Source organism: Triticum aestivum, chromosome 6B, assembly GCF_018294505.1.
Source record: "Triticum aestivum cultivar Chinese Spring chromosome 6B, IWGSC CS RefSeq v2.1, whole genome shotgun sequence".
NCBI classification, from domain to species: Eukaryota; Viridiplantae; Streptophyta; class Magnoliopsida; order Poales; family Poaceae; genus Triticum; species Triticum aestivum.
The window spans coordinates 593333710-593348723 of record NC_057810.1 but is presented as its reverse complement, the minus strand read 5'-3'; the positions used below and the strand labels follow the sequence as shown (position 1 = coordinate 593348723).

The window sequence follows — 15014 nt, the reverse complement described above, 5'->3', positions numbered from 1 at the left end:
GGATAATTCAGGAAACAGACAGATAATACTATTTTTTCTTTATTTATTCTAAATAACAGAAAGTAAAAAGAGGGTACAGAAGGTTGTGCCTTCTAGTTTCATCCATCTCATGATCATCAAAATGAATCCACTAACAAGGTTGATCAAGTCTTGTTAACAAACTCATTTCGAATAACACAGAACCAGAGAAATTTCGAATAACACTAGGTTACCTCAACGGGGATATGAACATCCCCAACAATAAGAATATCATACTTTTTCTTGACAGTAGGAAGAGGAAATTCAAAACCTCCAATAACGATAGTTGGATTTTTTCCAATAGAATTGATGCTATGAACTTGAGATTGTTTCCTCGGAAAGTGTGCCGTATGCTCATTACCATTAACATGAAAAGTGGCATTGCCTTTGTTGCAATCAATAATAGCCCCTGCAGTATTCAAAAAGGGTCTACCAAGGATAATCGACATACTATCGTCCTCGGGAATATCAAGAATAACAAAGTCTGTTAAGATAGTGACATTTGCAACCACAACAGGCACATCCTCACAAATGCCGACAGGTATAGCAGTTGATTTATCAGCCATTTGCAAAGATATTTTAGTAGGTGTCAACTTACTCAATTCAAGTCTACATAAAGAGAGAGGCATAACACTAACACTGGCTCCAAGATCACATAAAGTAGTTTTAACATAATTTCTTTTAATGGAGCATGGTATAGTTGGTACCCCGGGATCTCCAAGCTTCTTCGGTATTCCACCCTTAAAAGTGTAATTAGCAAGCATGGTGGAAATTTCAGCTTCCGGTATCTTTCTTTTATTTGTGATGATATCCTTCATATACTTAGCATAAGGATTTACTTTAAGCATATAAGTTAAGTGCATACGTAAGAAGATAGGTCTAATCATTTCAGCAAAGCACTCAAGATCCTCATCATCCTTTGTCTTGGATGGTTTAGGAGGAAAGGGCATGGGTTTTTGAACCCATGGTTCTCTTTCTCTATCGTGCTTCCTAGCAACAAAATCTCTTTTATCATAACGTTGATTCTTTGATTGTGGGTTATCAAGATCAACAGCAGGTTCAATCTCTACTTCATTATTTTTGCTAGGTTGAGCATCAACATGAACATTATCATTAACATTATCACTAGGTTCTTGTTCATCACCTGATTGTGTTTCAGCATCAGAAATAGAAATATCATCGGGATTCTCAGGTGTGTCTACAACAGGTTCACTAGAAGCATGCAAAGTCCTATCATTTTTCTTTTTCTTCCTTTTAGAACTAGGTGCCTCTAAATTATTTCTCTGAGATTCTTGCTCGATTCTCTTAGGGTGGCCTTTAGGATACAAAGGTTCCTGAGTCATTCTACCAGTTCTAGTAGCCATTCTAACAACAAAGTCATGTTTATTATTTAATTCATCGAGTAAATCACTTTGAGCTTTAAGTACTTGCTCAGGTTGAGTGGTAACCATAGAAGCATATTTGCTAATGAGTTTAAGTTCACCTTTAACTCTAGCCATATAATCACTCAAACGTCCTATCTCGAAAGCATTATTCTTTAATTCTCTACCAACATAAGCATTAAAAATTTCTTGTCTAGCCATAAATTCATCAAATTCATCTAAGCATGGGCTATGAAATTTAGTAGACGGGATTTCAAGTTTATCATATCTATAGAGCGAATTTACCTTTACTACCTGTGTCGGGTTATCAAGACAATGTGTTTCTTCAACAGGCAGTATATTAAGACCATGTATTTCTTCAATAGGTGGTAAATTCTTAACATCTTCAGCTTTAATAGCTTTTTCTTTCATTGATTTCTTTGCCTCTTGCATATCTTCAGGACTGAGAAATAGAACACCTCTCTTCTTCGGAGTTGGTTTAGGAATAGGCTCAGGAGTTGGCTCAATTGGCTCAGGAATTGCCTCAGGAATTGGCTCGGAAAGAGTCCAATTATTTTCATTAGTCAACATATTATCCAATAACAATTCAGCTTGGTCGAGTGTTCTTTCCCTGAAAACACAACCAGCACAACTATCCAAGTAGTCCTTGGGAGCATCGGTTAGTCCATTATAAAAGATATCAAGTATTTCGTTTTTCTTAAGAGGATGATCAGGCAAAGCATTAAGTAGTCGTAGAAGCCTCCCCCAAGCTTGTGGGAGACTCTCTTCTTTGATTTGCACAAAATTATATATTTCTCGCAAGGCAACTTGTTTCTTATGAGCAGGAAAATATTTAGCAGAGAAGTAATAAATCATATCCTGGGGACTACGCACACAACCAGGATCAAGAGAATTAAACCAAGTCTTAGCATCACCCTATAATGAGAACGGAAATATCTTAAGGATATATTAATAGCGAGACTTCTCATCATTAGTAAACAGGGTGTCTATATCATTCAACTTGGTAAGATGTGCCACAACAGTTTCAGATTCAAGGCCATAAAAAGGATCACATTCAACCAAAGTAATTATTTCAGGTTCAACAGAGAATTCATAATCCTTATCAGTAACACAGATAGGTGAAGTAGCAAACGCGGGGGTCACGTTTCATTCTAGCATTAAGGGATTGTTGCTTCCATTTAGCTAATAACTTCTTAAGATCATATCTATCTTTGCAAGAAAAGATAGCTCTAGCAGCTTCCTCATCCATAACATAACCCTCAGGAACAACAGGTAATTCATAATCAAGGGGAGAACTTTCATCATCACTATCATTAATAATAGCATCTTCAATAATTTCATTCTCTCTAACCCTAGCAAGTTGTTCATCAAGAAATTCACCTAATGGCACAGTAGTATCACGCACAGAAGTAGTTTCATCATAAGTATCATGCATAGCAGAATTGGCATCATCAATAACACGCGACATATCAGAATTCATAGCAGTAGCAGGTTTAGGTGTCGCAAGCTTACTAATAACGAAAGGAGAATCTAGTGCAGAGCTAGATGGCAGTTCCTTACCTCCCCTCATAGTTGAGGGCAAAATCTTGGTTCTTTCGTCTTTCAAGTTCCTCATAGTGATCAATAGATATAAATCCCAAGTGACTCAAAGAGTAGAGCTATGTTCCCCGGCAACGGCGCCAGAAATTAGTCTTGATAACCCACAAGTGTAGGGGATCGCAACAGCTTTTGAGGGTAGAGTATTCAACCCAAATTTATTGATTCGACACAAGTGGAGCCAAAGAATATTCTTAAGTATTAGTAGTTGAGTTGTCAATTCAACCACACCTGGATGACTTAGTATCTGCAGCAAAGTATTTAGTAGCAAAGTAGTACGATAGTAATGGTAACAGTGGCAAAAGTAAAGATAATAGTTTTGTAGTAATTGTAACAATAGCAACGGAAAAGTAAATAAGCGAAGCACAATATGTGAAAAGCTCGTAGGCATTGGATCGGTGATGGATAATTATGTCGGATGCGATTCTTCATGTAATAGATATAACATAGGGTGACACAGAACTAGCTCCAGTTCATCAATGTAATGTAGGCATGTATTCCGAATATAGTCATATGTGCTTATGGAAAAGAACTTGCATGACATCTTTTGTCCTACCCTCCCGTGGCAGCGGGGTCCTAGTGGAAACTAAGGGATATTAAGGCCTCCTTTCAATAGAGAACCGGAACAAAGCATTAGCACATAGTGAATACATGAACTCCTCAAACTATGGTCATCACCGAGAAGTATCCCGGTTATTGTCACTTCGGGGTTGTCGGATCATAACACATAATAGGTGACTATAGACTTGCAAGATAGGATCAAGAACTCACATATATTCATGAAAACATAATAGGTTCCGATTTGAAATCATGACACTCGGGCCCTAGTGACAAGCATTAAGCATAGCAAAGTCATAGCAACATCAATCTCAGAACATAGTGGATACTAGGGATCAAACCCTAACAAAACTAACTTGATTACATGGTAAACGTCATCCAACCCATCACCCTCCAGCAAGCCTACGATGGAATTACTCACACACGACGGTGAGCATCATGAAATTGGTGATGGAGGATGGTTGATGATGACGACGGCGACGAATCCCCCTCTTCAGAGCCCCAAACAGACTCCAGATCAGCCCTCCCGAGAGAGATTAGGGCTTGGCGGTGGCTCCGTATCGTAAAACGCGATGAAACTTTCTCTCTGATTTTTCTCTCCGTGAAACGGAATATATGGAGTTGGAGTTGAGGTCGGTGGATCATCAGGGGGCCCATGAGACAGGGGCACACCCAGGGGGGAGGGCACGCCCCCCACCCTCGTGGACAGTGTGTGGGGCCCCTGGCCTTGATTCTTTCGCCAGTATTTTTTATATTTTCCAAAACTTATCTCCGTGGATTTTCAGGTCATTCTGAGAACTTTTGTTTTCTGCACAATAAACAACACCATGGCAGTTCTGCTGAAAACAACGTTAGTCCGGGTTAGTTTCATTCAAATCATGCAAGTTAGAGTCCAAAACAAGGGCAAAAGTGTTTGGAAAAGTAGATATGTTGGAGACGTATCAGGGTCGGGTTAGGGGAGATGGATCGTGGTGAGGATAAGAGCAACTCCAGCCGCGCCCCCAACAGGCCCCCAGGGCAAGGCGCCGGCGCCCAAAAAACGGCCCAGCCGCGCCCTAGGGTCTAGTTTTTCGCCGGTTTGGGCCGAAATAGCAGCCGGCGAACCTGAGCCGAACCCAAGCCCCCGGGGATCGCCTGGGGGCACTGGCCCAAGCGAAAAGGCGCGTGGGACCGCTTTGTCGGAGAAAGGAGGCCCTTTTTCCCGCTGATCCCATTCTTTTCCCCTCCATTTCCCTACATTCCCCCATTCTCCCGCCATTCTCCTCCATCTCCCCTCCATCCGTCTTCCATGCTGCTGAAGAAGTACGCCGCCTCTCGCCGAGTTACCAATGTCGACGCCACCCAGCCCAAGCAGAGGAAGCCGAGGGCGCCGCCGTCCAAACCCCCGGGCATGACAAACACCGACTGGAAGGCCGGGGTTCAGCGCCTGGAGGCTGTCACCACCGACTGGCGGAGCAATCAGACGCGACTCGTGCGGGGATGATGAATCCGCCCGGCGGCCACGGGCACGTTCCCTAGAGCCAGCAGAGCGTCGGGTCGCCGACAGGCTTCTCGTCGCTGACCCAATCCTAGGGGTGCGCACCATTGCCTGGCTATGCCGACGACGACGCGCACGGCGGGTTCAACCCGAACATCACCTTTCCACATGGCCCCCCGCATCGACGCTGACGGCAAAGAGCAGTACTGACGGCAAATCTCCTGTTTCCTGTAGTGCTAGCAAACACCGGCGAGCGCTGAAGCACGTTGATATCATTGTGTGATCCGGCCATGCCAAAGAAAGAGTGCCAGATCCAGAGATCTTGAGACGCCATGGCCTCAAGTATGACAGTGCAAGCCCCGACATGGCCCTTATACTGCCCTTGCCAAGAAGAAGGGCAGTTCTTTCACTCCCAGTGCATGCAGCCTATGCTGCCAAGCATCCATGGAAGCCCCTACTGCCATTCATTTCCAACAAACGGGTTGTATCTTTAGGAGTCGGCTTTCTCAAGTACTCAGGGCCAAACACAACAATAGCAGCCTTGCAGAACTTATACAGGAAGCCTAGGCATGTAGACTTGCTCATACGGACGTACTCGTCAATGAGATCACTGGGCACTCCGTATGCAAGCATTCGGATGACGATAGTGCATTTTTGATAAGAGGAGAAACCAATCTTTCCAACGACATCCTCTTTGCACTGAAAATAGTCATCATAGCTGACCACCCACTCTCTAATACGGTTGAAAAGATGCCTACTCATACGGAAACGGCGGCGGAATATCTGATGTTTGAACAACGGGTTTGTTGTGTCAAAGTAGTCCTTCCAAAGAAGAAAATGTCCGCTCTCTCGGTTGCGATTCAACGCCGAAAGGTGCCCCGGAATAGAGCCACAGAACGACGGGCGCTGACTATTGAGGTGGTGATGGACCAACACGGCAGCCAAGATCCCCTCCTCATCATCGGACGAAGAATCGTCGGAGTCGCAAAGGAAATTATGAAAAAAGAACTCGTCGGCGGAGTCCATTTTGTACCTTGGCAAACTGTCGAACAGTTTGCGGGCGTCGACGAAGGAGACGGCCGGCGAAGGGAGTCGCGCCGCCCTCGGACCAGCTAGCTGCCCTGGCGGCGTCCGACAAGCGTGCCGGCGTCCGACGAGCGTGTCGGTGAGGATCTGGCCGGGTCGGCGAGGCGGCTTCTTGGTCGCGGTCGCGGCTGTGTCGGGGGAGCGGGGGTGGGAAGCTTTCGGTTCCCCAGCGCAAGACGGCGGTGGCAGGCGACGTGGGAGGTGGAGGCATTGCAGAGGGGATATTGCGGCGCCGACAGCTGGCAAAGTCACCGGAAAAAAGGGCGGCGGCGGCGGCAACGAAGGAGGCGGGCGAGGGTTTACTGTTGGAATGGGAGAGGATGGTCAATGTGCCACCGACCAGCGGGCCAGGGGGAGTAGGCGGGCGCGCGCGCGTCCGTCTCATGTCCGCGCCGATGCAAATCCGGCTCAAAATGGGCCGAGAATGGGTCGGCAGGTGGACGAACAACGGACGCGCGTCCGTTTGGGTCGGCAACGCGCGTGGACGAAATGGGTCGCCGCGTTGGAGTTGCTCTTATGCATGGCCCGGTTATCCTCAGATCAGAGTTATATATGGGTCACCTCATCACCTGATCGTATACTTTATTCTATTGTTGCTTTGTCGATAAAGCGGGGCGAAAGCCTGGTTCAGAAATATCCTGCATTTTTTCGTGGATACCACTCAAAGACATTTGTTACTACTTGCAGAACTCTTATGTTTTGAACTCCTATAGGAACTCCTTGTTCGAAACTTTTCGATTTGTTGGAATCCAGCGCGTTGCAGTACTTCTCTATCTCTATCTTGCATGGTCCTGATACAGAAAATTAGTCAAAGAACGAGTAAAGCTATCTATCCAGTATCCACTCGCTCGTGCTCGCGCACGCAGCACGCTACAGCGCTGCGGCTAGCAGCTGCGGCTGTGGATTACGCATCCCGGTCAAAAATGGCCACTCCCTCCGCGCCACGTCTCCTCCCCTGCCCCGCCATGCTCCACTCCCCCATGCCTATCGTCTTCCTCGCCGCCGGTCCGCTCGCCGCCGTCCACTTCTCTGCCCGCTGCCGCCTCCGCCTCCGCCTCCGTATCCCCCACGTCGCTACCGCCGCCGGCGCTGCCACCGCTCCGGGAAACAGCTTCGCCGTCGAGGACTACCTCGTCGCCAACTGCCACCTCACCCAGCCGCAGGCCGTCAAGGCCTCCAAGAACCTCGCCCACCTCAAGTCCGCCTCCAACCCCGACGCCGTCCTCGCATTCCTCGACGGCCTCGGCTTCTCCCCCAAGGAGGTCGCCGCCGCCGTCGCCTCCAACCCGCGCATCCTCTGCGCCCGCATCGAGCGCTCCCTCGCGCCCATCTCCGCGGAGCTCCGCGCCCTCGGCCTCTCCACCTCCCAGGTCGCCCGGCTCGCCAAGATCGCCGGCCGCTACTTCCTCTGCCGCAGCTTCGTCTCCAAGGTGCAGTTCTGGCTCCCCCTGTTCGGCTCCCCGGAGAGGCTGCTCCAGGCCAGCGACTGGAACTACTGGCTCCTCACCTCCGACCTCGAGAAGGTGGTCGAGCCCAACGTCTCCTTCCTCAGGCAATGCGGGCTAAGTGCTTGTGATATTTCCAAGCTGCTCGTGGCCGCGCCGCGCCTGGTCACCATGCACCCCGAGTACGTCCAGGACTCCGTGCGGCGGGCCATTGAGCTCGGCGTGCCACCGGGCTCCCAGATGTTCCGGCACGCGATCTCCACCGCCGGGTGCATCGGCCAGGAGAAGGTGGACGCCAAGATCGCCGTCCTCAGGGAGACTCTCGGGTGGTCCAAGGAGGAGGTGAGCCTGGCCATCAGCAAGGCGCCGCGGATCCTGGTCGCCTCCGAGGAGAGGCTGCGCCGCAACGCCGAGTTCCTGGTCAAGGAGGTCGGGCTGGAGCCGCAGTACATCGCGCGCCGGTCGGTGCTGCTCATGTACAGCCTCGAGAGGAGGCTCATGCCCCGGCATCTCGTAGTGAAGCTCCTCAAGCAGAGGCGGCTGATCGAGGAAGACCGGTGCTTCTTCAACGTGGTGGCGCCGACGGAAGAGAAGTTCTTGGAGAAGTTCGTTGCCCCCTTCGAGGAGTGTATCCCCGGCCTCGGCGATGCTTACGACGCTGCCTGTACCGGGAAGGCGCCGGTGAAAGCTCAGTGAGCACTGAGTGACTAGAAGAGAATCCTGGAGGTGTGCGTAGGTGTGTATACCCTCCCTTGTATAACCTGATTCTACTGATGAACAATACCAGATTCATGACCATTTAGTGTAGGTTGATTACAGTCGACAACAACGAGGTCGATGTTTATAATTTTGGAACTTGGAAGCGTTCATTACTGACTGAACAATGAGTTTTGGTGTAGAACTCTGAGCAAGCATATGTCTATTTGGTTCTCTCTTGTTTACAGAAGATGAACATCGCCATCTTTCCCTTCCATATGCGTGCAATGCAATGCTTCAAAAGTGTTTAACACAGTGGTCATTTCTTATTGTGCATATCTGAGTTGCTGTTAGCCCTAAAGTAATCCCCCTGGACAATACATTAAACCTAAATAGGAGTAGCTGGCTTCAGTATACTAGTATGCTTGCCAGTGCCACTGATCACAATGTGACCCAGCAAAAAATATTTTGGGAGTGTATATTTTGTAAGTTGCTTGAAATATTTATATACCTCAGTCGCCTTTTTAAGCCTTTGGATCAACATCCAACAATTCACATCTCATCTAACTTTTGTATATCAGCTATGGATTCAAACTTGCACTGAAGTTGCATGATCTGGAAAGTATAAATTTAGACTAACCAAGGTGCAATTTCAGGTGACTGAGATTTATGAAAATACAAACTACTCGAAGCATCCCTGGGTCTGTATGTGACCTTTCGACAGGCTGCATTTTGTTTAGTGATTGCTTCTTAAGTTGGATAATGCTCTGTTGCCCTGTCTAGATAGCCCATAGTGTGATGAGAGAAGTCCATAGCACTCCATAAACTTGTCCGGTTGTACTTTGGATCCAATTCGGGATTTTTCTTGGGAAGTTTCGGGAAGAAATACAATACCTAACTTTGCTTTGCAGTTTACCCCTCTGAACTATGAAAACCCTTCTTTTTATAACCCTTCGTCCTTATTTAGCCGGTTTTGACCTGTTTGACTCCAATTTTGAACTAGTCAGTGGTGCCACATCGCATATTTTCTCCCCTCTGTTATGTCATTTCTCCCTCCTCACAACTAAAATTAAAATAGAAGGTTTCTCTCAAGTCGTATGCCAATAGATTGTCAGTGAATTATGCTCGTTTTACTAGCATTTTTGGAAGTAAAAAAATAGGTTGTCTGAATTTTGAATCCAAAAGTAGAGCTTGAAACTAAAACAAGAAGTTTCTCTCAACCAGTATGTCGATTTTATCTAAAATATCACCATATTGGTCTATGACCTAGGTTTAACACGTTTCAATCTCAAGTTTGATTTTTGGGTTCAAAATTCAGACAACAACAGATGTTTCTATACAAATCATTGGAAATTAATCATAGTATGGTGAACATTATAGTAAACTTTTAGCGGTAAGTAAACTATAGTTTGAAAGAAACGCGTAATTTTGGTTTTAGTTAAGGATCTTCGGTTCTCGGTCGGTAGTGCTTATCAGATGTTCTTCTTGGGGAACACACGCTTTGCTTGTTGCAAACCAATTTGAAAATCCAAGGCACCGCCTCGCTGTAAATTCTTCATGTGGCTGGCTGTACATAGGGGAGGTGTTTAACGGCAGACAACTTACAGAGCAGGAGCTGGCCCTCCAATGGCGCTTGCCCCTTGTGCCTCTCTGAACCTGAAACTTGCACGCATTTGTTTGTGCATTGCTGCTTTACTAATCAAGTCTGGGTGCGATTTAAGGCATGGACTGGAGCTGATTTTCAGATTCCAGATGACAGTTTCAGCACGACGGAGGATTGGTGGCTGAAGGCCAGGGTGGCAATCCCTAAACACACGAGGCGGAACTTTGACACTATCGTGATTCTGTTGCACTGGAGGATCTGGAAGGAAAGAAATGCGATGATTTTTGAAAACATTGCCAGTACAGCGGACAGAGTTTTGGACCAGATTATCGAAGACATTGGCATGTGGAGGGCTGCGGGATGCATTAGTGACTTGCCAACTTAGGTCTACTCATATCGGCATGTTTGTATTACTCTCTGTACTCTTGTTAGCGAGGACTCCTTGTTCGTCTTATCTTGGGTCTCAGCTCTAGTTCGCCTAGACTGTCCCCAGTTGTACTCTTTTTCCCATTCTAATAAAGTTCGGCCAACGGCCCTTCGAGAAAATATGAGATATGACACTGCTAACTAGGAAAAAACTGGAGTCACTAAACACTAAAGCGCCAAACGTGAGGTTTGATCCTGATGAACTGGGTACCGCAACCCTCTTAAGAGCATCTCCAGCCGTTGGCTCCCCCAGGAGGCATAAAAATCGCCGCCTGGGGGCGAGCCGGCGGTATAATCGGCTCTGGGGCGGTTGGGCACTCAGCCATCGCCCCCAGGTCGCCCCCAGGCACCGATATCGGCCCATTTTTGACGCAAATGTGTCCGCTTTTTGGCCCACTTTCGGCAAAATATGGCCCGATGTCGGCGCGAACCGGCCCATATTCGCCGTGGTTCGGCGTGAATTCAACATAAGTAATTTTTTATCACATAGTTCATCACGGAAAATCAATAGAAATCAAATAGTATAACAAATAGTTCAACAACAAATAGTTCAATAGAAATTATATAGTTCAACAAATAAAGACTCATATTTCATCACACGTCGAGCTAGGCGTCGCCCTTGAGCCTCCATAGGTGCTCCACCAGATCCTGCTGCAGTTGTTGATGCACCTGTGGGTCTCGAATCTCTTGACGCATATTGAGGTAGGCAGTCCAGGTTGCCGGTAGCTGGTGATCAACTTGGGCAAGAGGACCCTGCCTGTAGTATGGTTCAGTGTCAAACACTGGCTCTTCCTGCTCGCTCTCAATGATAATGTTGTGCAAGATGACACAGCAAGTCATGATCTTTCATATTTGATCTTTCGACCAGGTCTGAGCAGGGTACCGGACAACAGCAAATCGAGATTGGAGCACACCAAATGCCCGATCGACATCCTGCCTGCAAGCCTCCTGAACCTTGGCAAAGTGGGACTTCTTGCCTCCTGGCACAACGTTTGAGTTAGTCTTCACAAATATAGACCATCTCGGATGGATGCCATCAGCTAGGTAGTACCTCTTGTTGTAGTGCCGCCCATTGACCTCAAAGTTCACCGAAGGAGAATGATCTTCAACAAGCTTGGCAAAGACAGGGCAACACTGCAGCACGTTGATGTCATTGTGAGTTCCTGGCATACCAAAGAAGGAGTGCCAAATTCAGAGGTCCTGTGTGGCCACCGCCTCAAGTACCACACTGCAAACCGCCTTTGACGCCTTTGTACATCCCCTGCCAAGCAAATGGGCAGTTCTTCCATTTCCAATGCATGCAGTCGATGCTTCCAAGCATCCCAGAAAATCCTCTTGCTGCATTCTGTGCTAGGATCCGAGCAGTGTCTTCCGCATTGGGTGTTCGCAAGTATTGCGGTCCAAACACTACCACCACTTCCCTGTAGAACTTGTAGAAACACTCGGCCATGCGCCCATAGTCGTCGAGTGAATCACTGGGAGCTCCGTATGCAAACATCCTCATAGCTGTCGTGCACTTCTGGATTGAGGTGAATCCAAGTTTGCCGGTGCAATCCTTCTTGCACTTGAAGTAGCCGTCGAACTCCCGGATGGAATTCACAATCCCGAGGAAAAGTTTTCGGCTCATCCGATAACGGCGCCGAAATACTTTGTCTTCATGCAGTGGAGCATCAACGAAGTAGTCGGAGTAGAGCATGTAGTAGCCTTCCAGACGATACCGATTCTTTGCTTTCAGCCTCCCCGGTGCCGAGCCATCTCGCCGCGGCTTTTCATTGCTCGCGAGCAGGCCTGCAGGGCTGCGAGGACCCTGAGATGTTCCTCTTCCTGGACGTCGGCATCAGCTTCCTCCTCCAGCAGCGCGGCGAGTGCCTCCTTGTCATCCGAGTCCATCGCCGAGCAGATAAATCGCCGAACACCTGGCGGGCATGGTGGGCGCGCACCCGCCGGTATACCGCCCTGCGTAGCCGGAACGCCGGAAAAATTGCCTGGACGGTGGTGGAGAGGCTGTCGCGGCGAAACCTTCTCTCTTTTCTAGCGGGGAATGGCCTATCTAGCAGTGGTGGGCGGTGGGCGGCGCCAGGATCGGCAGGGTAGCGGCCGAGTGTGCGGTGGTGGAAGGCGAATCTGGACGATTAACGTGACTTTTCGCCTAACAGTGTGGCCCAGGCGTGTTTTCCCCTTGCGCCAGAGCCCCCGAGCGCCCCCAATGCGCTGGGTTCGGCCTGTGATCGCCGGGCCCAAAAACGGGCCGAGCAGGAGGATTTCGGCGTCTTGGGGCGCGAGTGGGGGGGGGGAGGGGGTTCGGCGCCGGCGCGTAAAAAGGCGCCTGGGGGCCTGTTGGGGGCGCGGCTGGAGATGCTCTAAGGCATCTCCTATGCCGACCATAAAAAATGCCCACAATCGTTCGGACCAAGTTGTCCGAACGTAATTTGCCATCCAATACGGCACCCCGTCGGTCCGCAGGCAGTCCAGTTGTCCGAATTTCCCAAAACCATAAGCAAATTGGGGGGGTGGAGGGGGGCTTTGCGGGAGTCCGGACCGTCTCCATGTAGAACTCTGACACCTTGACCCACCATATTGTATAACCTGGATGCGTTGTCCCACACATGACAAAGGGCAGGCCATTTACACTCATACATTGTTGGATGAAGTTCAAGGGCACAATGCGTGGGACGACCAACTCGAGTATCGTTGAATTTGGTATTGATGAGTTTAAAAAATTTATTGAACATCAAGTTATCTGGGATGTAATATTTACATTTGAAATTATTGTTGTACTGGGGATATTTGCATGTTATTTACGGTTGAATTATGCTATTTTATAATTATTTTAAGGGTTGCAGATTGAAGAAAAAAGAAAATAAGGGCAAACATTTAGCGGACAAGGTTAGATAGTTGACTCATGTATCCGCGTCCACGGGCGGGCCTGGACGAGTCCACGGACAAATACAATGTCTGTTTTGGGGTCAGCGTTGGAGATGCCTTTAGACGTAAACATCGAATTAATCGGTTCACTTGCTTATTTAGTTGCATAATCCTTCCAATTTTTTCATGCGAAGTTTTATAACCCTTTGAGACCGTATGTTTTGATCAAGGCGTATGAGCTTAGGCCGAACCGTGACACTTTCTGCAAAATAGAATAGTGATATTTTTTGAGAAACACCTATAATTTTATTCATACTCATAACAGTTACTGGTACACTGATTTGGATCTAAAATCCAAGAAAACACAAAGTAACTCCTGTGATCGAGAATTATAATAAAATATCTTGGAAACACCTTTCTCATGGTGTCAATCTCTGTTAGAAAAAAAAATACTCCAAAGACTTCAGTAAAGAGGCTGCAATTGGGTTGGAACAACGAAGTTGTCACTCTTTCACCCGCATGAACATTACCAATAATGGTTGTTGAAAGTGCCTTGAGTCGTTCATCCAAAAATATGGGAAGCCTTAATCGATGAACGTACTTGGGCTAGGGATGATCCCCTAGAAGTGCAGGCGATCGGATCACTATATTTTCACCATAATATCGATGAAAGATTTCAACTCCACAAAGAATCAAACCAACAATTTTTTTTGACACACCAATATAAACTCATCAGATCCAAATAACTGGATCTGCAAGGACAAAAATTCTCTAATCCCATGACACCGTCAAAAGAACGAGAGTAAATTTATTCTCATAAAAAACGATGATCACTCGATGATGATGAAAAATGTAGAACTCCTGAAGATGCGAGGTCCCCCACCTCTTAGTGCCGAAATGGCAACTGGAGGCAAGGGACCAAAAATTCCCTAGCGGTCGCGGTGACAGCAGCTGCCCTGGACGAAACCCTCAAAATAGTGACGCTTAAACATGTTGGGGAACACAGTAATTTCAAAAAAAATCCTACGATCACGCAAGATCTATCTCTAGGTGATGCATAGTAACGAGAGGGGAGAGTGTTGTCTATGTACCCTCATAGACCGAAAGCGGAAGCGTTATGACAACGCGGTTGATGTAGTCGTACATCTTCACGATCCGACCGATCTTAGCACCGAAGGTACGACACCTCCGCGATCTGCACACGTTCAGCTCGGTGACGTCCCACGAACTCTAGATCTAGCTGAGGTCGAGGGAGAGTTTCGTCAGCACGACGGCGTGGTGACAGTGATGATGAAGTTACCGGCGCAGGGCTTCGCCTAAGCACTACGACGGTATGACCGAGGTGTGTAACTGTGCAGGGGGGCACCACACACGGCTAAACAATCAACTTGTGTCTTCTAGGGTGCCCCCTGCCCCCGTATATAAAGGAGCAAGGGGGAGGCTGATACGTCTCCAACGTATCTATAATTTATGAAGCATTCATGCTATTTTATTATCTGTTTTGAATGTTTATGGGCTTTATTATACACTTTTATATTATTTTTGGGACTAAACTATTAACCGGAGGCCCAGCCCATATTGCTGTTTTCTTGCTTATTTCAGTGTTTTGAAGAAAAGGAATATCAAACGGAGTCCAAACGGAATGAAACCTTCGGAAAAGTTGTTTTTGGAACAGAAGCAATCCAGCGAACTTGGAGTGCAAGCCAGGGAAGCTTCGAGGAGGCCACGAGATAGGGGGGGCGCGCCCTCCACTCTCGTGGGCCCCTCGTGGCTCCCCCGACCGACTTCTTTCACCTATATATTCCCATACCCTAAAACATCGAAGAACAAGATAGATCGGGAGTTCCGCCGCCGCAAGCCTC

The 15014-nt window shown here is 47.7% G+C and overlaps 1 protein-coding gene across 1 annotated transcript; it reads left to right on the top strand.

Annotated features, from left to right (window-relative positions):
- The first annotated feature begins 6924 nt into the window (after nt 1–6924).
- LOC123138213 (transcription termination factor MTERF8, chloroplastic) lies at nt 6925–10385 on the top strand. Its single transcript, XM_044558142.1, has 2 exons — nt 6925–8298; nt 10011–10385. Exon 1 carries the CDS (start codon nt 7041–7043, stop codon nt 8256–8258), a length of 1218 nt encoding a protein of 405 aa, XP_044414077.1. The 5' UTR covers nt 6925–7040; the 3' UTR covers nt 8259–8298; nt 10011–10385.
- The last annotated feature ends 4629 nt before the right edge of the window (nt 10386–15014 follow it).

What these genes read in the sequence shown, in the direction of transcription:
- LOC123138213 (XM_044558142.1), top strand. Translation starts at nt 7,041, where the DNA reads ATGGCCACTCCCTCCGCGCCACGTCTCCTCCCCTGCCCCGCCATGCTC.